Source organism: Leptonychotes weddellii, chromosome 7, assembly GCF_054177405.1.
Source record: "Leptonychotes weddellii isolate Sample4059 chromosome 7, ASM5417740v2, whole genome shotgun sequence".
In the NCBI taxonomy this organism is placed as follows: Eukaryota; Metazoa; Chordata; class Mammalia; order Carnivora; family Phocidae; genus Leptonychotes; species Leptonychotes weddellii.
In genome coordinates this window covers 10,864,334-10,888,697 of record NC_138375.1, presented here as the reverse complement: position 1 = coordinate 10,888,697, position 24,364 = coordinate 10,864,334, and the positions used below count along the sequence as shown (strand labels likewise).

Here is a 24,364-nt window from a genome sequence, read left to right as displayed (position 1 = left end):
GAGCCGCTGTCAGCAGAACCTACTGCTGCCGCCGCCGCCGCCGCTGTCCCTCCTCTTTTTTTTCCCGGCAGATCTTTGTTGTGTGGGAGGGCAGCAGGGATGGACTTGAGCTTGCGGATCTCCTGCTAGAGCAGCCGCGCTTGGAGAGGGCGTCGCAGCCGCGAGAAGGAGCCGCCGCCGCCCCGAGGCCCCGCCGGACCCGGCTGCGGTCCGCCCGCGCCCCCGCTCGGCCCACTCGCCCCGCGCCTCCCGGCAGAGTCCCCTCGCGGCGGCAGATGTGTGTGGGGTCAGCCCACGGCGGGGACTATGGTGAAATTCCCGGCGCTCACGCACTACTGGCCCCTGATCCGGTTCCTGGTGCCCCTGGGCATCACCAACATAGCCATCGACTTCGGGGAGCAGGTAAGCCCCGGCCGCGCCCCCCGCGTCCCCCGCCCGGCCCGGGCAGTTCCGCCCTGAACCCCGCGCCCTGCGCCCCGCGCCCGGCTCTCTCTGCCTTGGCCTTAGACACCCGGGCGCCAGGGGATGAGAGCAGCGGGGAGTCACCTGCTCCGAGTCCCTTTTTATCCTGGAACATTTGGTTGGGCTTGCAGCTTGTCAAGGATGACTTTTCCAGCACTCCATTTCCCCCTCCCCCCAATTATTCAGCAGACTTTTCCAGCTCTCTCTGGAAAATGTTGAAAGACCAGAGGGTTTAAAGCTTCACCTATAGAAGGGTTTTTAGTGCACAGCAGGAGTATTATGTAATTTGTTATTATGTAAACCTCAGATCTGTAAGTAAAATGTAGTTGCTAATAGCTCAAGTGCTTGGTTTCTATTTATCCGGTGTTGGTGGTGATGGTGATGGCGATGATGGGGAGATTTTGTATTAGAATGTGTCCAAGTTGATTTTCCAGGTACTTCTAATTTTCTTTTTTTTTTTTTCTGCCCAGGTATGAATTACGGGTGCCCAAATGTGTCCTGATAAGCCAACCGTTGGCCATCTCTAGTTTGGGGTCTCTCTCTCTCTTTTTTTTTCTTTTGGTCCACTAAAGAAGGGGAGCACATTTTTGTTTGTTGCCTTCTCGTCTGTTTCTTTTTCACGTTTTCCCCCATTTCTTTCCATGTGGCGTCATTGCAAATCCCCAGAGCTGCAGACTCTCCAGCAGCGGGGCACTGGTACTCTGCACTTTGCCTGTGGGAACCGTTTTCGCAGAGTCTCCAGCGGGATGCAGCTGCATTTGAAGGCCAGGGAGGGGCTGGGGGTGGGGGGCAGTGGCCTGCCACCTTGACGGGCAGGTGTGGGAACCAGCCGCGGCGTGTGATGAGCCTCACTCCTGGTACTGTAGTACCTTACTTCTTGGCCTTTAAGTCGAGCGACTTCATAGGATTTTTGTATAGAAAATGCACCTATATAGTTGTGCACTTTTAGTTTTTAAAAACCCACTTTCAGAAGGGGCTTTGTTTGCTCTGTTTGATGAATATCTGCTTGGATTTGTCTCTCTGTACTCAGAACTTTCGATTGATGCAAGTCTGTAAGCTCACTGATGCTTAGCCCACATTGTAAGCTGCTTTTTACTTCAAATTGTCTTGCCAAGAAGTGTTCACAAGATAGTGTAGTCTCTAGAGACCTTTGTCTGGTAAGCCAACTAATTTCCTTTGGTGAACTATTATATTTTTTCTGTTGCCACTTTGATCACTAGGGTCCCTGAAGGGCGTCTCTGCTGCTCCGCCTCCTTCCCGCCCACCTTCCCTTCTTTCCTAATTCACTGGTGACTTGAGGTGTTTCCTATAATCCGTGGAAAGGTTCTGGGATCTGAATTTACTACACTGCCCTGCACATATTAGATGAGTCAAGTGCTGTATGTTCACCTGCCCCTTTTACTATTTTAAGGCTTATTTTCTTGGAGCTACCCCAAAGGTTATCAGAAAGCCCGCGGCTGCTCACCTGATCCCTTACCCCTGAACTGTTGTAGTGTCTGTGTGGGGGGGGGGGGGAGAGAGAGAGAGCGCGTACGCGAGAGCGAGAGAGGGAGAGAAAGAGAGAAAGAAAATTATATGGGATAACTGGTGAAGGTGAGAGTATTCTTTGTCGTAATTAAACGACCTGAAACGTACCATAGTATTGCCTCACATTTGCCTTGATATAATACCAGGCAGACATAACTAAGGATTTGATTTTAGTGTAAGTGAAAGGAACTCCTGAGGTCACAAAAGGGAGGCTAGACATAAGAAACATTTGGTTTATACATTTGGTTTATCCTAGTGGGTCTAATAATGCAAACGCATCCTTGAGACATTGCTAACCTTTTAACATTGCTAATTATCATAGCTGACGTAAGCAAAGTACTAGAAGAGTTGTCTCTTTGCACAGAAGTTTTATCAACAAGTGTTGTTTGAGGCCCTTATCCCTTAAGTGCCGGTGTGTTTATGAGGTTATAGGCTGCCTGGTGGTAGAGATAGTTTGTCAGTTAGGGGGGAAGGAGTGGGGAAGGAATTGATAGGTTTCCAGAACCTTCTTTTGCCATCTGGTATCAGATAATTGTTTTTGCAAAATAGTACAAGGGTAGAGGGACAGAACTTACATTTCCTTAAACTGAAGGAAAAGAATTACAGTAGGAGTTGAAGAGTGACCTGGTCACATGTGGGTAAGAATAGAAGTGCATTTTCCCCCAACTGCCTTAAAACACAGCAGAGAGGAGGAAAATGAACCTATTTGCAAAAGTAGGTCTACTTTAGACTTCAGAAAATATTCTGCTCTTGACAGGGGTTTTTAATCATGTTTTAGACAGATGGACATGTGTAGATCTCTACCATTCTTTCAGAATGGGCAGGTGTATTACACCGTGCCTTGAGTGAACAATCCTGCATATTTCAATAATTTACTCATCTTAAAGTAGAGGGGTAACAAAGGAGGACAGAGGTCAAAGGTCAAAGCAGCCCTTGGGTCCCATGCCCTGGAGATGATCAAGAAATGCAAAATGCAAAATTAAAAAATAAAACATCTCATTAGCTTTTAAGTCTCTGACTTGTCAAGAACAAAAGATAGTAAAAGATGAGGGTTTTTTTTATGGTTATAAACGTCTCAGTTTGCTGTTTCTGTACAAAATGTGGATAGAACTTTTAAAATGGAAATCCAGCTATATACAGGATTCCATTGAAATTTGAATAAACAGCACATATGTGATTGTGTAAAAGAATTACATATTCATAAATTATCTCAGAGCTGTCAGTGCATGTGGGGAGGGGCTAGGAAGAAGCCTGCAATGATTCATCCAGAGCCTCCTGATATATGAACATTCAGTTGTATATAGATTTCCCTATGATTTTATGACTCAGTCAGGGAGGAAACCCAAATATTATCTTGTTATTCTAACAAGACTAACAAAACCTATTATCACATTTTAAATTTTGGCAGTGGGAGTAATTTGGGGGGACGAGGGAGGGTTGAGTCCTACATGGGGGAGAAAAGCTATATGGCATAGAATAACCTGCTTTTTAATATTAAACAAAAGCACCATAGGGAACAATGAGAATCAATCCATTATTGCAGAAACTAAAATAATGTTTGTAGAACCCTGTAGGTGCAAGGTACACTTTATGATAATATCTAGAATTATCATTTTATCTCTATTTTTACAGATTGAAGTGAGGAAAGACTGAGAGGTTTAGGCAAGTGAAGTCACTTGTCCAAGATCACACAAGTATTATGGGGCGGAGCCAGGATTCGAGCCCACATCAGCTTGGCCCTTGGCCATTCTGCTCTCCGCCTCCCCCACGCGGGCCCACCCACTGAAATTCACCCAGGAGTTCTTAGAAATTTAGGAATAAGTTTCTGGCTTTTCTGATTCCCAGCCTGGGCTTAAACTTAATCTTGGCTGTCAAATTTTGAATTTTATGAGGTAAGACAATCATAAAAAGGGCTCTCAGGACCAGGGGATTCTGATCAAGAGATTCACAGAAGAAGAACCAAATTATACAGATAATTCATATTGATAAATCAACAGTGTATCTTATTTTGCCTTTGGTTAAAAGGGAGGAAAAAGATAAGAAGCAGCAGATACTTCACAATAAAATTTTTAGAAATTATTTAGTCTTTATCACTAGAGCACTGCAAATTGCTAAAATAGATTTTGAACAATGTATTTCTTTAAAGTATCTGCATATGTCCATGTTGTCACCATGTTCAAAGGACTGTTATTTCTACTTAAAACTAAACTTGGTACAAAGTCCCTGAATTCCTTAAAAGCCAAGTTCACCAAATTATGTAGAATAAATCAGTGAACTTTGCTTTAGGGTACTTAATGGCGCTTAAAGTGTTAAATACAACTCCATTATGAAGGCTTCAAAGGAGTAAAGAAGGTTGAAATTGTTCTCTAAACTTAGGAAGAAATGTGTTCTGCCCAGTGTCAGGTAATTCACTCTCTCACCCCAAAATGATAACTGTGGGTATTTCCGATTGCCCTGAATGATTCACAGAATCTGGTTGGGTCCAGTACAATAATTCAAAGACCCAAAGTTTTTAATGTGTGAATGAAGAGCTTTGTATATGGATTGTGACAATTGGTAGAATAAGATGGGTAATAGGAATGTTAAGCCGTTTCTAACTTAGGGATCCTAGTGTTAGGCTTTCACAGTACAAGGGTCTCAAATTACTAATATCACAAAACGGAAAAAAAGAAAGGCCCAGGAAAAATAGTTTAATAAATGTCCTTTTTGTCTACTAAGTAAAGAAATACATCCCCCCTCCCACCCCAGACCAGGAGGTACAAGAATGAAAAAGGGTGAGTGTCTGACATTGGCCACTGATGGAAGAGACTCCCCAGGCCGAGCTTGCCTTAAGTGATAATAAAACTGCCCATTGTATGTTCCACTTTGCAGAGTACCTAGAGACAGAAATGGCAACCTCAAGCCAAGTTTCCAAGCAACCGTGGGGGGTGGGGGGGAGTTCCCTTCAATTTATTCAATATTAATGGAATAGACTTCAAAATGCCATTCATTGTTTTCTAATTATAAAAATAATATATGCTAACTGTCAAAAGTTTGGTTAAGTATTTAAAAATGGAGGGAAAAAGTAAAAATACCTCTGATTCCACCCTGAAGAAAAAAACTTTAACATTTTGAATATCTCCTGCCAAATTTTTTCCATCATAATTGAGATATGTATATGTTTCACAGAACACAGAGGCATTTTTCCCATATCACTTGCAAGTATTTAAGTATGATTTTAAATAGCAGCATAATATTTGATTATACAAGCATGCTATAATTCCCTTTGCTGTATATTTGCTTTTTTGTTGTTGTTGTTCTTTTATTACTTATCGAGTACCTACTTTTTTTGCAATGGTATTTATTTATTTTTTATTACTTTTTATTATAGAAGAATAGTTGGCATACAATGTTATATTAGTTTCAGATGTACAGCATAGTGATCAGACAATTCTATACCTTACACAGTGCTCACTGTGATAAATATGGTCACCATTTGTTACTGTACAAGGTTATTACAATATTATTGACTATATTTCCTATGCTGTGCTTTCCATCTCCATGACTTATTTATTCTCTAACTGGAAGTCTGAACCTCATAATCCCTTTCAACTATTTCTTCCCCGATTTGTTTAAATGCTGAGGTTTCTTGTTTCCTGCGATATAAAGTTTCAGTGAGCATCTTTGTGTAATAGGCAGATAATGCGTTTTTTCTGACTGCCTTGGGCTTTATGCCTGGGGTAATTTGGTACCTCTTTCAGTTTCTCGTTCATACATAGAAAATGAGGTCACTCTTCTCTGGCAGTCCATATTGAGTCAAGGACACCGTGACCTCCTTAGTCTAACTGATACTCTGTTCTCCATGGTGTTTCCCAGTTCTCTTTAGATGTATATCTATGTTTAAAGTACCTCTCTTTCGATGCACTTAGGTAAGTAGATTACTTCTAGAGCCACGGAGGTATAATCCTGCAGCGGATTTCTCCACTTATTTATTTCTTGACTGGTTTGATGACTAGCCTAACTACTGCTTTGTCAGAATACTTCTTCCCAAGCATATCCTTCAAAAGATAATTGAAGTCTTCATATATCAAGACAATATCTAAGTCTCTTTCTAGGAATCCATCACATTCTTTGAAAGCAGTGAGTCTCGAGTCATATGGTTCATGGTACCATCTCACTTTTTAGCTGTGACAAACCCAGTGTATATGAGTGCTCAGTAATGTGGTTTCCATGTCTCCTTACTCTCCCTTGTCTGACTCGGGGCAGGTTATGTTGGGATGGGAGGATGAGAGACGCCACATGGAAAATCATTCTTCTTTAATGTCCTATGTGAGTTGGAATAAATAAACCCTGTGAAACTCATACTACAGTGACTTGGCTGATGCCTACATTTTAAAAAGTCTGGTATTTTTTCTCACCTGAGACTCTATGAGTTGCTGTGGAGACACAATAGAAATAAGGAAAACCCTGTTTTTCTGCAACAATATCTGGATATGAGCTGCCTACATGAGTGCATTTTTTTTTTTGATAACAGAAGCTTATCCCTTAAAATTCAAATCGTTGGTTTTCTTTTTCTTTCTTTAGTACGAGAATTATCATTGCTGAAAATACGTATCGCAATCTGTCCACCTTATTAAATAAATGCAGTATGCAAAACACCATGTAACATTTTTTGGTGTCTTATAAATACCTGTTGTGCTGGGCAGTCAGGGATATCTGCTGACGGGTGGTAGTCAAAATACTTAAAGAGTTTGGCACTGACCAACACAATAAAAGTAATAAAATAATAATAAAAATAGCTAACACACGATGAGTACTTTTTAATTTCTTGCTTCGGATCTGCCCCAGGCCTAAGAAACTAACATTTACAAGAATTCCATGAAACATGAAGATTAAATCATTTTGGAGGCCTCCTTTGGGAAAAAGCATATACACTTCGTGACACTTGCTTTCCTAACCTGCGCTGATTTTGTTTCTGTTCTGGAGACATTCTAGAGTCAGTGTCAAGCAAGTGACCGTTGAACAAGGGAAGCATTGCCGTCTTTGACATGGCCCGGTCCTCAACTTACTTAGATCCTGGTTAAGAAAACATACGTGAAACACTTCTGCAATCGGGGGGGCACCGATATATAAATGTGTATAATTGCACAGTGCAGTTAATGATCACACACGCAAGGTGCTCAGCAAATGCAGGAGAGCAGTAAGGCTGTGGCCACTATTCCAAGGTAGCTGTCTTTTGGCTGGGGTCACCCCCTTGCCTCCTCTTCTCTAAAAGCCCTTGTCACCGAAGTGGGAAGCACCCCATCTGCAAGGGTGAATATAGAGTCACAGTAGAGGTAAATTAGCAGACTTCATAGTAAGCCATACAAACTCGGGGTTTCTTGTTGTTTGTTGTGTATTTGTTTTTTCCATGGTTTGGGGATCATTCAGCTGCTGTTCCAACCAAATGCCACTCATGGTGCTAAGGGCAAATGAGCTTAAAATGACAAAGAGGACAGTTGTCTCGGTCAACTAACTGACCTGTGCATTACAACTTTCTGTTGCTTCTGTGTGATTGCTCCTTTATAACAAACATGTTCTCGAAGTCCATCCTGGGAAGGGTGAAAACTTGGTTATATGTCAGGGCCAAGGGGGTAATTTTCTCCCCCGGATAAGGAGTTATCAGAAACCATCTGCACATCTGGTTCAGGAAATACCCTGGGGTTTCTAGTTGGGGGAGTACATTTTGGTGTAAGTTAGCTCACAGGTCCTTGCTGGGTTTTGCATTTCTTATGGTATTTTGATAGCATCAGATGGGCCAGGCACTGTTAGAGGATTGCCTTTCTGTAAAGATGGGTTTGGCGCTGCAAATGCACAGCCCGCCTCCTGACGTCAGTAGACCTCACTGTCCCCAGCCTCAGGGTGGAGGAGGGGCTGTGTGTGGCTCCTCATCCTAGAGCGGAGGGGGCGAGAGGCACCTGTGCCCACCTCCAAGCACACGCTCACCAGCACACTTCCAGTGCCTCATTGGGACGGAGACCACGGCTGGCAGGGGGGCCCTCTGACTCAAGGCTGGGAGAAAATCGAGAGCAAAAGTGGGAATCCTTGGATAAGCAGTTGCAGAGGTGACTGGAAAGGAGAGGCTGAGGCCCCTCGGGACATTTAGCTGGAATGAAATGGCTGAAAAGCAGAATGTCTGCTGGCAGGTTAATGAGACTTTACCTAGGGAGCCAGGTGAGCTGAGGATGGGAAGGGGCCACCGTTGGCCTAGTGGCTGGGATTTCCGAGGGTGTGAGAAGTAAAGGTCGCTTATTTTGTGAGAGACCCAAAGAGGACTGGTTTGGGTCCAGAAGCTTCGAGGGTCAGTAGTCCTAATGCCAGCATTTATGGCTGTGAGAGCCGGTCGCTCCAGGTTACTGTCTTAACTAAGTGATCATGAGTCCATGTCGAGAAGCTTTTCAGAATCCCTGCTGTTTCTTAAAAATATAACATTAAGTCTGGGGAAGTATCTGAGCCTCTGGCTGTCCTTTTTACGATTTGCCATGTGGCTTCGGTGGGCCTGTTCTGTTTTCAGAGCTGCCTTTAAGACGATAAGAAGTTTGTATGCTCTTGAATGCTGCTCCATAAACAACCCGGAGATCTGTTGGCCACTGGGCCGTGCATTTTAATAGAGGGGAATAGTAGTGCAGAGAATCTAGAACAGCAGATTACAAAAAAAAAAAAAAGTTGTCTCACATCTGAGTGCTTTAAATGGCCTGGCAGGAAATTTGCTGTGGCTGGGACACGGAGGCCTCCCACCATATGTGGCCTGAATTTGACATTTTATAAAGACAGACTGGGCAGAGGACAGTAACAAATAACCATGCTTAATGAGAAAGAGGTAACATTTGCCTCCTCCTGAGTCTAGCCAAGCCCAGTGGAGAAGCAACCAGAAAGGCATCTTGCAGCCAGCTGGATCCGAAATAAGGGAGTCAAAGTGTGTCTTCTCAGCCCCAGATTTCACACTCGAATGTGGTTCCCCGGTGCACTCTTGGAGACCTTGTTTTTCTTGAAAATGGGTCATGGTGCCTGTCCCCTCCCTTTTTAGCTGCAGCGTTGCATCATCTGGACCTGACAGATAGTCAAGATGTATCTCCTTTCTACTCCCACACAAAGGCACATACCTTTGGGTGTTACACCACCTGGGCCACACACCGATGGGGCTGTTGACCAAATCTGGGCAGGTTCCCTAGCACGAGTAGTTAGTCCACCGTGTGTTTACCAGACATCCCGAGACGTGGTTCAGCAGTGAGGAGGAAGGAGCTGGGACTCACAGGGGCAGTGGAGACCCACTGAAGGACCCAAGGCAGACAGAGGCAGCAGAGGATCAGCACTGAGCTGCAGAACCACCTCTGTTTTTCTAGAATTCTTATTTCCTCAAGTTTCTTCTAGGCTTAATGTGACTTCTTTCAGAAAGGGTTCTGGCAAGCCTATTTTTCATTTCTTTTTAAAAATCGAGGTATAATTTACAGTGAAATGCACAGGTCTTAAGTATACTGGTCCATGAGTTTTGACAAGTGACAAATGCATATCTGTGTTACCCACACCCCAGCCAAGGTATGGAACATTTCCCTCGGCCCAGAAGATTCCCTGGTCCCCCAGGGGCAACCACTATCCTGATTGCTGTGGCAAGCTTTTTTAAGTACTCATGCAAAATGACACATGTGCATTTGGTCCCAGATAACTGAGTTTGGGGCCACTTATTGTTACTACAGCGTGTAGCGCTCGGTATTCTTTCTTCTTGCAAGCTTTGGCTTGATATTGTAGATTTTTGTAGGTTCTAGCTAGGTGGAGAATCTGGCTTTCTGTATAAAATAACTTTTTTCCTTGGACTGTCTGGTGGTTTTAATTCTTCTGATGGTATGCATCCTTCAATTATAAGAACTACTGATTGTTTTGATGTTCAGACATGATAAACATTCGAGTCTGATTTAAAAGATAACAGAACGGGGTGCCTGGGTGGCTCAGTCGTTAAGCATCTGCCTTCGGCTCAGGTCATGATCCCAGGGTCCTGGGATCGAGCCCCGCATCGGGCTCCCAGCTCAGCGCGAAGCCTGCTTCTCCCTCTCCCACTCCCCCTGCTTGTGTTCCCTCTCTTGCTGTGTCTCTCTCTGTCAAATAAATAAAATCTAAAAAAAAAAAAAAAAAAAAGATAACAGAACAAAATGTGGTAGACACATACAATGGATTCTTCCTCAGCCTTAGCAAGGGATGGGATCGTGATGTATACCCCCACATAGGTGAACCCTGAAGACATGCTAAGTGAATGAAGCCAGACACAAAAGGACGATTAGGGTATAATCCCACTTCAGATGAGGTGCCTAGAATGTCAAACTCCTAGGCAGAAAGTGGTATAGTGGTTGCCAGGCTTTAGGGGGAGGGAGCAAGGGGCAGTTAGCATTTAATGGGTTCAGTTTCAGTTTGGGATGACAATGTTCTGGAGATGGCCCGTGATGATGGTTGCACAGTAATGTGAATGTACTTAATGCCACTGGGCTGTATACTTAAAAATGGCAAAAATGGTATTTTTTATGTTAGATATATTTTATCAAAATAAAAAAAATTTTTAATTAACATCAAAAGCTGCTGGGAAAGACTGTGGCTTTTGAAGAGGATTGGTCTTCTCAAAAAAATAACACGTATTAATTTTATTCTAGTTATATTCATTTTCACTGTAAAGGGGAGGGAAATCAATAAATTTTTGAAGAAACAAGAATCCTGTGCAAACCCAGACCCCAGAGGTAGCGGCTGTAGGTTATTTTACCACGTGTTCTTCCCGCCTCCTTTTTTTTTTTTTTTTTGGCATGTATTTTACAAACAAAATTGTAACCTCTTTCCATTTGCTATCATAAGCAGTTTCCCTTTAAGTATTTATCTAACACGTGATGATTAATAGCTTCCGCATGTTCTCTCACATAGATATGCCATAATTTATTCCCTTGCAGTCAGATGTTCAAGTTGGTTCTGTTTCGTTCTATCATGAATAATGGTTGGCAACTTTTTTTGGTACAGAAATCTTTGCACACATCTGATTATTTCCCTGGATTAATACTGGAAATACTCGCGTACGTGTGCCCACTTTCCAGGCTTCTGCAGAAAGTTCCAGTTTGCCCCTGCAGGTTCCACACATGAATGTGCGTGTCTCTGGCCCCTGGCAGGCAGGCCCTGCCTAGATGCTGTTTCACAGCCCAGTGGCTCCCGCCACCAGGAATCTCCACGGGAGTTCTCTCAAAGCCACATGGTGCCCAGCTCCTTCAAATGATTTCTTTTATTAAAAGCATTTTGTTTAATGCTGAGAAATCAGTTCAGTTTTCCATAATGCAACACTTTTAAACTGTTGCAAGACTCTCATTCTTTTCAGTGGGCAGGTTTTGGACCAAATCCCTACTCTGCAGGAGGTTAGACAGAAGCACAGGGAGGCAAAGGATTGTGTTGGCTTTACTTGCATACCGTTGGGAAAATACCTGTCCCGGCAGCTTTCAAAGCAGAGAGAAGTGCTTTTTTTTTTTTTTTTTTTTAAGATTTATTTATTTGAGAGAGAGAGAATGCTTGGAGGGGAGGGGAGGGGCAGAGGGAGAGAGAGAATCTCAAGCAGACTCCCCTCTGAGCAGGGAGCCCGAAACAGGACTTGATCCCACACCCCTGAGATCATGACCTGAGCCAAAATCAAGAGTCAGACGCTTAACAGACTGAGCCACCCAGGCGCCCCAAGAAGTGCTTTTTTGATGAGTTCAGTGATGCTCAAGAAGTGTGCTTCCTAAAACTTCCCAGGTGAACACCTGGGAGAGGAGAAAAAGTTACCTTTCTAGATGCCAAGCCCTGCCCTCAGGCACCTGGCATGCACCGTGGGGGGTCACCTTCCCACTTCAGAGATGAAGGGATTGAATGAATAGCTGTGCCCTGTGTCATTCAGCCCCTCGGGGAAGCAGCCAGGCTCCTGGGACTGATGGCTCCTGCTTAGTCTCAGAGGAGAATATTTGTGTTGACCGAGTTCTAGGGAAATGCAGAGCTAGTGATATTTATGGGAACTGGAAGAGAAAGTGTTCTCTCTTTCCTACCACCCTGACTATGGCTTCTCCTATTTAACCTGGTCTCCTGGCTATTTCAAGTCTACCTTGGAGAGCAGAGAGGGGAAATGGTTCACACTCATTCGGAGGCGCACTGAGTTCCTGTGGCTTCTTGTTTCTTCCGCATACGTCTGCCCAGTAGTTCCTGGTAGTGCCACAGCCGACCACAGCAAGGTTGAGAGAAAGGACACCCACTCCTGACAGGATCCCTGGATTTTCCCCCCGTCCCTGTACCCACCGGCTCTATGACCTAGAGCAAAAACCTTGACCTCTGTGGGCTTCAGCCTTCCCAACTGTCAAACAGGGAGAAAGGGTTTGCATACCTTCGTTTGGAGTGTCTGGACACAAAAGTGCTTTGAAAAGTATGAAGCGCTACATGTGTCAGGGGGAGTATTGCTAAGACTTTGAGCCTGGCATGCTGCTGCTACAGCTGTTTATTTTTCCAGTCTTGACTAGCTGACTTTTCCTGATACTGATTCAGTGACTTGCAGTAGGGGATTTCTTAGCCCAGAGCCAGCTGGGTTAGGACAGACAGAAGCATGCTGAAGGCTGATGCCGGAAACACTTGGACTTTACAGCATGTGTGCCAGCAATACTGTTGTTGCTTTTTTTTTTTTTTTCCACTTTGAGGAAAAGACACTTAATGCTGGATTTTCTCAGTAGTTTTTTATTTATTTATTTATTTTAGTTGAATTACTGGGATTTAGATAACATGTGCTTTTTGAAATGATAGGTTACATTTACTTTGAATTACAGGCTGCTGTTTGTCCCAGAGTTGGAGGAGGATGGCTACATATCCCATTGACCCCCTTCTCTAATTCAGACTTCCAAGTGGGACCAGGCCTTTCTCAGTTTTGTTGACAGTGATGGCAGTGACCCACCAAGGTGTTTACTAAGCTCAAGTACGGTGGGTGCTTCGTGAGCCGGCAGTTGTAACCTGTTTCTCCAGGTGCTTACTATACTGTTTCAGAGTGTTTTCCCTATTAAATAATGGGGAATGTGGAACACAGAGGGCAAGAGTGTTCATGAATGTGTTCATTCAACAAATGTTTCTTGGATACCTACTATGTCCCAGCACAGTGCTAGTCACAGAGGACAGAATAAGAAAAAGGATGGACACAATCCTTGGCTGTGCAGTGATTATCCCATAGGATAAGCAGACAGGCAGGCACTTTCTACAGAATGTGCCCTCCTCTGGGATGATCTCCTCTGCGATCTTGTAAGAGGAACATTTACCTTCAAGGGTCAGGGAAGCTTTCTGATTGAGCTGCGACCTAAAGAGGATAGTGTGTCCCTATTCTGAAAAGCAAGGGAATTCCAGGTGAGGAATGACAGATGCTTCCTATGACTTGAACAGGGAACCAGACCAGGAGGGTGCAGGGGCAGGACCACAGGGAGAGCAGAACCCAGACCGGCAATGTTCCAGTTTGGCCTTGATCCTGAGAGCAGTGGGAAACTTTGACGGGTTCCTAGGAGGGGTGTGGTGTGCTTGGATTTGCATATCTGAAAGATAATTTTGGTTTCAGCAGGGCTAATGAATTAGAGGGAGGTGAGACCGGGGCAAGGAAGCCATCAGAGAGGTGGCCTAGAATAGGGCTGGGGTGGGGAGGGAGAACCTAAAGGAAACACCTTCTAGAATCCCATGGGCTTGGCTATGGACGAGATGGGGTGGGAGAGGGCCGCCGGATGATGATGCCACAAAACATTACAAGAGCTGGTTTGGAGTGAAGAGAACAAGTTCCGTCGCAATCATGTTCATTTGTTAATAACTTTAGTGAAATGTTTGAAATCGCTTGCCTGAGAGAGAATACAAAATATGGGTAATGGTGGGAGCTACAAAAATATCTTGTCTCTGTCTAGCCTTCTGTCTGTCTGTCTCTGTGTGTCTCTCTCTCCCCGTTCCTCCCTTTCCTTCCCTTTTTTCTTCCCTCCTTCTCCTTCCCTTCCTGGGACAGCTTGGTTACATCCTTTATAAGTGAGAGCTGTTGGCATTTTTACCTCAATGCAAATGCTATGAATATTCATTTTTCCTTCAACATGTAAAAAAATGCTTTATTATAATACAGTCTGTTCTCAGCCACTTGCCTTAATGAAATAGTGAGGGGGAAAATTCAACATTTCTGAATGTTTGGCATTGGAATCCATGAGGACTTTGGGGGAAGGAGATTTGTCTGCATCATCATGGTGCTGTGCTAAGGATAAGATTACATTTGCACCAGGTGCCTGGTGACAGCAGAGAGATGCCATCTGGAATTAAATTTGATGAGGCTCCCTAGTTTGCTCTTTCTGTATATTAAATGTCTGCTGGGTAAACAGTAGGGAGTGGACTAACCTTAGAGGGGTTCCTGTTACGCCTTTATGTTTGTTTATCTGTGTTTTAGTATTGTCTAGAGCTTACAGTCTGTTTATAATTCACAAAATGCAGTTAGAATACATTTTGCTATAGAAATATTATGAATTGTGGCTGGGTTTCCAGGCCATTCCACCAAAATAATTTAACCTTAGTGTTACTAAAATATTATATTATCTGCAGCGAGGACTAGTAGAAAACCATGCTGTTAGAATAGTAGGAATTGGGGAAAGCAGTAATGTTGAAAAACGTCATTTGTCTTAATTAACTTTAGGAACAGTTGGTTTGATAACAATGTAAGAAAGGTCATGGCTGGGAGAGGGGGAGGTGGGTGCCCCCCACCATGGACGTCAAGTTAACTTAAAATCAAAGCATGGGAGATACAGTCAGTACTATTTAATTAAATGTCTCGTGGCAGATGGTAACTAGCCTTGTGGTGATGAGTTCACAGTGTATACCAACGTCGAATCACTGCGTTTCACATGAAACCAATAAAATATTGTACATCAATTACACACCAGTCATTAAAGAAAAGAAAAGCATCTTCTGGATGCACGTGACTCATCAACTGTGATTACAGTAGCTTGCTGTGTTTTCTAGTGAGTAAAATTTTGTAACACCTACCTGTACCTATGGATTTAGGCTTACCTGTGCTTGCATTCCTTTGACATCTTCTCGAAAAATAATGCAAAAGCAGCATTTCCTAGGAAGAGACCCACAAGCCACTAGGAAGCTCAGAATGTAGATGAGAATTTGGGGAAGTGAAGATATTTTCTGGAATTGGACCATATCCATATTGTAAAATGAGTATCTCTAATTATATATTATATCCAGACTTTTTTTTCTTTTTGAGAATCAGCCATGTCATCTCCAATGTGAGACAAACCGAATGCCTTAGATTACATGGAAAGACAAATACTTAACCCATTTTTTTTTCTTTTTAATTCAGCCGAAGTAAATAACCTTATTTCAGGAGGCAACAAAATGAACATCGCCCTTCCTTTGCCTGGAGTACACTTCATTTTTGCAGAGGACTTCACAGCTTATAAAATACATTCTCATTAAATGTGAGGGTTGATCCACAACCCAGAGGCACGTAGGGTAACCCTGCCTGGAAGGAGAAGGGAGGCCACTGCCAGCGGACGTCTGTAGAGGCCCTGCTTGGCCAGAGAGCCCACGGGCCCCGGCCGCCCTCATTCCCCTCTTGGAGCTGAGCTCCACCTTCCTTCCCAGCCCTGGGTCCTGTGGAGCCCCAAGGAGTATGGAGTCCAATGTTGGGGTTACAGAAAACAGACCTGGAGAGCAGAGAAGTGGCAGGGCTCCGAGCTGCTGAGAGCCTGGCGGGTTCCTGCGTGCGCAGCCCTGGGATAACCTCCCCTGCTCGGGGGTCTCTGTGTCCTCAGCCTCCTCCCCCATCCCTGTCTGAGGGCCCGCTCTGTCTAGTGAGCATGGGTGCTGCCTTTCAGCATGAGCTAGAGTCCCGGCACAAGCTTAGCAGAGCTGAGTGTCCCCGGCAGGGTCCACCCCAGTCCCCCTGGGTTCTGGCTTGCATACGTGGCTCTGTTCTTCCCTCAACATTCCTATCATAGGGCTCCGCCTTGCCAAAATGACCTGCCCGCTTTCACCCCAGCCTCGCTGCCCGCCTCTGAACTGCCCCATGTGCCCTGCAGCCCTGCCTCCTTGTCTATGCTGCCGAGTATTACTTTCTTAAAATCTAATCATCGGGTGGAAAAAAACACTCGATGTGGGCTCCCTGGGCTTTCACTGGCTGTACCTTCTGGCAGACATCGGAGCTTCCTCTGCTTTTCAGCACCTTTTCATAAATCAGGTGTCTTTTTTTAAGGATAATTTTTCCCTTTCAAGCATTCATTAATTTCAGATTAGGTTGCCTGGATGGCCGCAGTGATGAGTCTCTTGCCTTTTCATTCATGGCAGCAGTCCGCCCTTCCTGGAGGCCCCGGGGCTCCTGCGTCCCATGCCTCCTGGCATCTCGGTGGTGCCACATGTCTGTCCCCACCTTACCGTGAAGCCCCAAGGCAGGGCTCCCTTTCCCACAGCACTCAGCACAGGGGGAGCCTCAGATGGGCTGGGGTGAAGTAAATGGATGAAGTAAATGACCCCTTGCTTGAAACCGTAAGCCACAGAACACAGGCGATGAGCTCAAGGTCAGCGCCTAGGGCCCACATCTTTTACCAGCTGGAGCGCGTCTGTCCCTCTACATGGAGGGCTGGCAAACTGAATTGGCTGCACTTGTTCCTGAGCGCACCGCCTGGCACACAGCTCAGCTCAGGTCCGCGGCGGGACCGGGAGGACGCGTGCGTGTGTGCGACCAGAGTGGCCTCCCTTCCCCACCCGGAGGGGAAAGCCAGTCCTCGCAGATGTCGAAGCTGGCCCCACGTCAGGGAGGGAGTGACCAGAGGCATGGACTTGATAACTCGGGTTCACCAACTGGTCTTCACGTAGATGCCAGTGAGGCCGACTACCTTGAGAAACAGTTATGCTTGTGTTTGGGATAAGAAGCATTTTCTGGTGAAAGAAAACATGCCAAAACATGCCCTTTTGTGTGAGGTTTTTTCGCCTGAGGGAAGAAGTCAGGGTAATTTGAGTACTACGGGGTGCTGCCTAGTGAGGCGGTCTTAACCCAGCAGGTGGGGAAGGATGCTCGGGAGTCCCCACCCCGCGGGCCACTCCTAGTTAATGGCCCTCACCTTCAGCCCCGGAAGTCCCCCAAGACAAGCTTCCCTGGAGGGGTACACATCCAGATGACCATCAAAGCAGTCTCTTAAAGGATGCCAATCTTGTCTGATTGGCAAGTATGCATCTCCATCTGGGGCAGAGGAGTCACCCTGCACAACTACAGTTAGGGTGAGCCTGGACAGACCCCGATGTGCAGAGCAACCGTGGCCAGAGGCACTTACCATGTTAGCTGTTGCTCCTAGTAAAGAGCATTATGCACGCTGGACTTTTTGTGGTGAGAATGGGCTGCAGCCAAACCAACAAGCTTTTAATGCTCCATATTCTATGTCACAGCAGGGACAATATTATATTACATGTCACAGCATGGGACCCTAGCAGAAAGTAACACTGAAGTAATATTAATCTGATAGCAAACAATATTGCTATTAAGCCCATCTTCCCTCCCTCCATCGAATATATCACCTGATAACCTGTAATAATTTCCTGTGCAAATGGTTTTATTTATTTCAATAAATAGTTTTATAAACTATCTATGTATCATCAACATTGTAGGAGGGGAAAGTCCTTTGCTTTAGGGAGGGTTACATCACTTCCCGTGACACAAAATGAGAGAATATGGTTAAAAATAGAACTAGAGTGCTTTCCCTATCCAAAATCCAAATGAGAAGGTGGAAAAGAAAATGCACTTGGGATGTACCTGCCACACCAAGTTTACAAAGAAGAAATCCGATCTCTAGTATATGCCAGTTCCTTAGCAACTCAGCTTGACAGGTAAGTCCAGAGGGGGAGGCGTAGAAATGAGAGTCGTGTGTTTTTAAAACACAGCACTGTATTGTAAATTAAAACCCCGTCCTCCTCAACCCAGAGCTGTGATGTGTACTTGTTTGTAGTTATTTCTCTTTTGAGCTTATTAAATCATTGATTACATAACCGTGGCAACATTTTGATAGTTTTGTGTTATTTGAGGTTTCCCTTAACATAGTATAAAATATTTATGGGTTGTTTGAAATAAGCCAGTTTTTCTCTCTCTCTCTTTTTTTTTAATTGGATGGCATTCAGTTTTAAAGAGAAAGAAAGGAAGAAAATCTTAGAAGGTAGAGCATGGATTTGCCATAAGCTAGTAGTGGGGGCTTTGAAATTAGAGCTCGCAACCAGACTGGATGGGAGTACGGTACAATTAATCTTGTAGGGACTCTAGGCTCGTATAGTCTGCATCTTGTGTGGTTTTCCAAAATGCAGAAATAGCCTTTTTTATGCCTGTGCTGTTGTTTTTTTCCAGGGGTGGACAGCTCCTGGGCGTAAAAGCATTTTTCTTCTTTTATCTCCCCTCTGAGGAATTTCTATTTATTTGCTCGCTTTTTGAATTTTTGGTGGGGAGGGGGAGGGGATGAGGGGGAAAGCCAAGGGAGATGAACCCCAACCCCCCCCCGCCAACGGATCATTAAAATAATTTATAACTTACCTCTCCTTATAATATCGTTTCCTTCCTAGTAATTATTCCTGCTTTAGCACAATAATAACACTCGAGGTCTTTCTTCTTCACTGAACAGAATGTAAAACTTAGAAAAGGAAATTAAAACCCTTACTGAATTTTCGACTGTCGTTTTCCATGGGGTCTCATCATGAGCAGTGGTCACTGGAAGGCATAGGGTCCTCCCATATTGAGTCGGAGAACCTCTCTTTATGTCAAGATTGTCAGGAAGACTGGGTCCGTATCTATAGGCACCAAATAAATAGACTCCCACTGCCGGCCCAGCCGTGCGGGCAGCCTGAGCGGTGGGCCGGCCCCGCACCAGCGGTGTGCGGTGCGGAGCCAAAGGCCGGCAGAAATGATAGGACCGGCCCTGCACAGAGGTGCTTCCCGGGAGGATAGATGAAGCCCTTGATATACCCTCCTTGATTGCAACCTTTTTGTTCACTGAGCAGCGCCCTGTGAACTTGCTGCTTCTCTCTGCCGAAGCATGCCGCCCTCACAGGATTGCAGGGCGCCTTCCTCACCCCCCCTTCAGGGCCTCCTCATGCACAGCACTTGCTTACTCAACAGTGGCAGCCGAGGAGATGTGATTTCAAAATCGCCAACTGCCCTTTTCCCCTTCCGTGATCTTTGTGTTCCTTACTGGCCGCAGAAGCGTTTGCTTTGAGGCACCTCCTTTCCCCTCCCAGCGTGGATGGAAGTCATACCAATCATGATTTTGCTGCTCTCGGCTAACGCGGTGCCCTGAGTGGTTTGGTTTCCTGCCCCCCCCACCCCCCCCACCCCCGCCTCCCCGAGAGCGTGCACTGCCTTGGATGCAGAGCCCTTCATTTTGCAAGACTGGCGTTTGAAATGCACCAGCCTTGTCTGTCTTCAGGCTGCAGGACCTCTTCTAAATTGAGGTTTGCTCCTGCTGTTGAGCTGGTGGCCAAGAAGTCTGGCGAAAGCCCTGGGATAGTGCACATGCAGCTAGAACCACCTGAGGCCAGAAGTTAAGGTCAACGCAGCTTGGCACATGAGACATAATCATGTGTTTAGGAAACCAGTGAGCCTGTTTGCTTATGGTATGAAGAAAGAATGGACTGTAGAGAGAAACGTAACGACATCAGAATCGTCCCAAGACGGCCAACCGTGGGAATATGAACAAATGAAAAAGGCCTTTATGTTAATACCCAAATTCAGGGCAGCTAAGGCATGAGGCAGAGAGAGACAAAGCCTGCAGCCCAGCTAATAAAGTTGCTCTGCTCTGCAGCCAAGAGACTCGTTCCCTCTTGTGAGGGATGTGAATGTGGACTTGGCTCCAGGACAGAACAGTGCAGATGATGCCAGAACACTCTATTCTTCCCCTTCATCCCTGCTTTGTGGGTTCAGAGGAGTAAGAGAAAAGGATCAGGTTCCTTAAGAGAAGGTCACATTTAGGGGCCCATGGGTGGCTCCGTTGGTTGAGCACCTGACTCTTGATTTCGGCTCAGGTCATGATCTCAGGGTCCTGAGATTGAGCCCTGCAGTGGCTCCGTGGGGGCATGCAGCCTGCTAAAGATTCTCTCTCTCCCTCTCCCTCTGCCCCTCCCCCACCTTAAATAAGTAAGTAAGTAAATAAATAAATAAAATTTGAAAAAAGGAAAGGTCACGTGTAGGTGTCCAAAGCGGATGGTGGTTGTACTTACCGGAGCATGTGAAACGCATGCCCACAGTGTTTGACAGGTGCTGCCTGGGCTGTCAGATTGGGAAGTGGGAACTGCATTAACTCGGTGGGTCATCCTCACTGCCCCTCTTTACTTAGTCCTCCTTCAGTGCTGGCCTGTGTCCTCCCCTACCCAATGCAGAGACCAAGAGCCAGGACACGTCGGGGGAGGGACAGAGGGCTCCTGGAGCCCAGCAGCAGGAGAAGCACCCACCTTCCTCCTGAGCTTCCTCCTGCCTGCTTCTTCCTCGGGCTCAGTCTTCTGCCCAGGGCCTGTCGGTCAGCTCTCACTCCGTGGACTCTTCTGCTGCTATCAGATGGGCTCTTTTTCCCTTGTTTGGTCAGCGCACCCCCCCAACCCATAGTTGCTGGGAGGGGCTTTCATTCATTGAAGTCTAGTGTGTTGCGGAAAACTGAGAGCCACAGTGACTCGTCCGTCGGGGAGCTGAAGAGCCCAGGGGATGGGGTCTCTGCTGAGGCGAAGGCAGTTTTCAGACTCAGGGAGCAGTGTCTACAAAGGTTCTGATGGCTCAGTACTCTGAACACAATATAGACGCCCGCAGACCCTGAAGCTCTTTGCTGTGCTGCAGGGAATCACAGTGGAACAAAGTGTGCTGAGTATAGGAGACGGTTGGGTAGAATGGGTGTGTTGTCCTGGGATCTCCATGTATTCTGCCTTGCGTGTCCAGAACATTCTGCTCTGGGCGTTATTGCTGAGAGAGGAAAGGGAAGGAAATCACCATGCAGTGGTAACCTGATTGCTCAGTAGTGGCTCATGAGCCCTGAGTGAACGGAGGAGACACTTGAGTGTTTCTCATCAGAGGTGGCCTAGACGGAAGACCCACACTCCCTGCCCCTGCCACGTGTTTCAGGTCCAGCCCTAGAAACTCAGCTGAGCGTTTTCTCAGGATGCTGCAAGCGAACGGCTTTGGTACTTTGCAGGCCTGGACGGTCAGCTCACTTTAGTCCCCCCACCCTGTCTTACGCAGAGTGAGTCCGAGCTGGTTCCTAAGGAGAGTGCGGTGATGGTTGCACCACAGTGTGGGTGAGCTTAATGCTGCTGAGCTGTACACTTCAAAAATCGTTAAAATGCTAAATTGAATGTTATGCATATTTTACCCCAACTTAAAAAATAAAATTTAAAAAAGAAATACCACATAATTTTATGCTTTCATTATTTTCCCTTGGATCCCTTGTTTGTCCAGATGGAAGAGGCCTGCTATTTTCCTTTGTTTTGTTTTGTTGTGTTTTTTTTTTTTTACAAAACTTTGTATGTTAGTTCTTCATCCCTCTAAACATTTTGTTTGCCCCACTCTACCTAATGAATATAAAACCAATAGTGACAACTAGTGTCCTTAAGCATATTCGTCGTATACATTTTCCCATAAAACTTTTAGGGAAGTTCCCAATACGTGCTAGAGGGTAAAGAAGAAAAGCTCAAGATTAAGGTATTAGCCTGCCAAGTTATATAAAACCAAAAAACATGCTAATTTGGAGCAGCTGTGAGTTTTTTCTGGGAGCCTCGCTTGTCTTGCTTTCACTGTCCATTGTCATAGAGGTCCTTGGAGTCACCTTTCAGGATGCACCTTGGCTGTCTTTTCTTTTTCTTAAAGATATTATTTTTAAGTAATCTCTACACCCAGTGTGGGGCTCGAACTCACAACCCCAAGAGCAAGAGTTGCACCCTCCACCTACCAAGCCCGCCAGGCGCCCCACACCTTGGCTGTCTTCAGGTGTCAGAACACCTTTTTCTGAGGGACAGACTCTGATGAGCCTGTCTGGGCATCATTAGAAAGCTGATGGGAACTTCTTTAACCTGATAAATCAGAATTTTGAAGGAAGCTTGAAAATGTAGTACTTACTAAATCAAATTATGTGTCTCTTCTAGAAACCATCTTAGGCAGCAGATTCATTGGCATCTGCTTTTACTTGAACGTGACCACTAAAGCAACCATTAGAATAACTGTGACACTCGAGTCAGAAATACTGTATCATATACTTGAAGGTTGCTAAGAGGGTAGACCTTAGAAGTTCTCATCACAAGAAAAAGAATTTGTTAACTATGTGTGCTGATGGATGTGAGCCAGGCTTTATTGTGGTGATCATTTCACAATATATACATATATCAAATCATCATGTTGTACACCTGAAGCTGGTACAATGTTGCATGTCAGTTATATCTCAAGAAAAAGAAGTAGGAGCAAACTTTTGGGGTGCTGGATGAATTGCTTGTTTTGAGTGTGGTGATATCTTCACTGGTGTATACATACGTCAGAACATTGAATTGAATACTTTAAATATGCATGTTGAATATGCCTCAATAAAGCCGTTTTTAAAATTCTTTTAATTTAAAATTTTAACAAGGAAAATAAAAGAAGAAATGATACGTAATAAAAAAATAACTCACAAATCAAGAAAATGCACAACTCAATTTACCTTATGAATAGAGTGTTAGATTCCAAATTTAGCATGGTAAAAACCCAGTTAGAAAAATCAGAATTTGGCTGAGGTCTGAATCCAGAGAAGAACAACCCATGTTTGTGATTTGTTTCACTCTCGCCTCCTTCCTAGGAAATTACGGCAGAAACAACCTTCTCCATGTGGTTCTGTCCTAGGACAAAATAGAAAACGCTGGGTACATACACCCTGCTGGAGTAACATAATGTTCCTTCTCAAAAATCTTTAAACCGTGTATCTTGGATACAGAAAGAGGAAAAAATAAACTATCATAAAGTGTTGAGGGAATTCCTCGCTCTAGCCAGATGCTCCACTTTGTGAGAATGAGAGCGCTGGAATCTCTTTTTGAGCAAACCAGTTTATAGAGAATGTGGTTGGGATGAAAGCAAAATGTTTGCACCCATCACTGATATGGCAAGAGTCCCCAGAATAAAGAATTTAACAACTTCTTATCTATTCTCTTGCTTATTCTCAGAAGGTTTGGTGGCATTCGTGGAGGGGTGTGGCTAGCTGTCTTGGAAAAGGCCAGCCTGGACATTATTATGTTAGATCACAGAAAAGGTCAGATATTGGTCGTTTGCTCTGGTTCAGTCTGTGATTGGTTACATGGAGCTTGGCACTCAAGGCAGGGGTTCCTCCCTCTGATGGCAGATGTCCCATCTTCACATTCCGCCCCGGGGCAGAATAAACGCTGGGTCCCACAGACATCCACAAAGTGCACAAAGTGTCCTCTTTATGTTGCAGAATTAGAATATTGAGAACAAGATCCTGCACGGTGAGCACCACTGGGGCTTTCATTCTGTTGTCCAGCGTCTTGTCGCTTCTTCTAGGAAAAGGAAAGTCTGGGGCTTGGCATTTTCTAGTCTGGATTTCAGTCTGAGGGTAATAGGAGTTCAGAGACTGATCAGAATCTCCCCAGCCTTGAAAACAGAACCGAACGAAAGCTCTTTTTTATGCTAAAGATTTTTTTAAAAAAAAAGGAATCTCTCTGGTTTTTGTTCTTAACTGATACAATATGAAGAATTCAGGCTACAGAATATGCTGGTATACAGACAGCAAGCCACAACTGTGTGGTGTGTGTGTGTGTGTGTGTGTGAGCGCCCGCGCACGCACATTCAAGTTAAGAAGGATTTTTTAAAAAGCCTTTATTTTTTATAAAGATTTTTATTTATTTATTTGAGAGAGAGAGAGAGCACAAGCAGGGGGAGCAGCAGAGGAATAGGGAGAAGCAGACCCCCCCCCCGCCCCGAGCAGGGAGCCCGATGCGGGACTCGATCCCAGGACCCTGGAATCATAACCTGAGTCAAAGGCAGACACTTAACCGACTGAGCCACCCAGGTGCCCCGAGTTAAGAAGTTTCAACTCATCTGTGTTAGCATCCTTTTTACCTGCCCTCACTACTCTCTCTCTTAAGGGTTAGAAGGAAAGAGCATGATCTTTCCTTTTCCAGAAATGAAAAGTAAGTCGGTACCTTTCCCAGTTGAGCCCTTAGGTTGAAATCTAAGAAAGCAGAGAATGTGCGGGCTGCAGTTGCTAGGCAACCCACTGATACATCCTCACACTTTACTTTCAAGACCTTTCCCCCTCTGTTAAAGGAACAGGGCACTAGGCTCAATTTGCTCAAAAAAGCGAAGTGAAGATATATTTGG

The 24,364-nt window shown here is 45.0% G+C and overlaps 1 protein-coding gene across 2 annotated transcripts in view; it reads left to right on the top strand.

Annotated features, from left to right (window-relative positions):
* The first annotated feature begins 6 nt into the window (after positions 1 to 6).
* Positions 7 to 24,364, top strand: part of ANKH (ANKH inorganic pyrophosphate transport regulator) — a 128,958-nt gene continuing 104,600 nt past the window's right edge. For both annotated transcript variants that reach the window (XM_006733171.3, XM_081825915.1), the window contains exon 1: positions 7 to 402. In XM_006733171.3, coding sequence (XP_006733234.1) covers positions 307 to 402 — 96 coding nt within the window. In that variant the 5' untranslated portion in view covers positions 7 to 306. The remainder of the gene's footprint in view (positions 403 to 24,364) is intronic.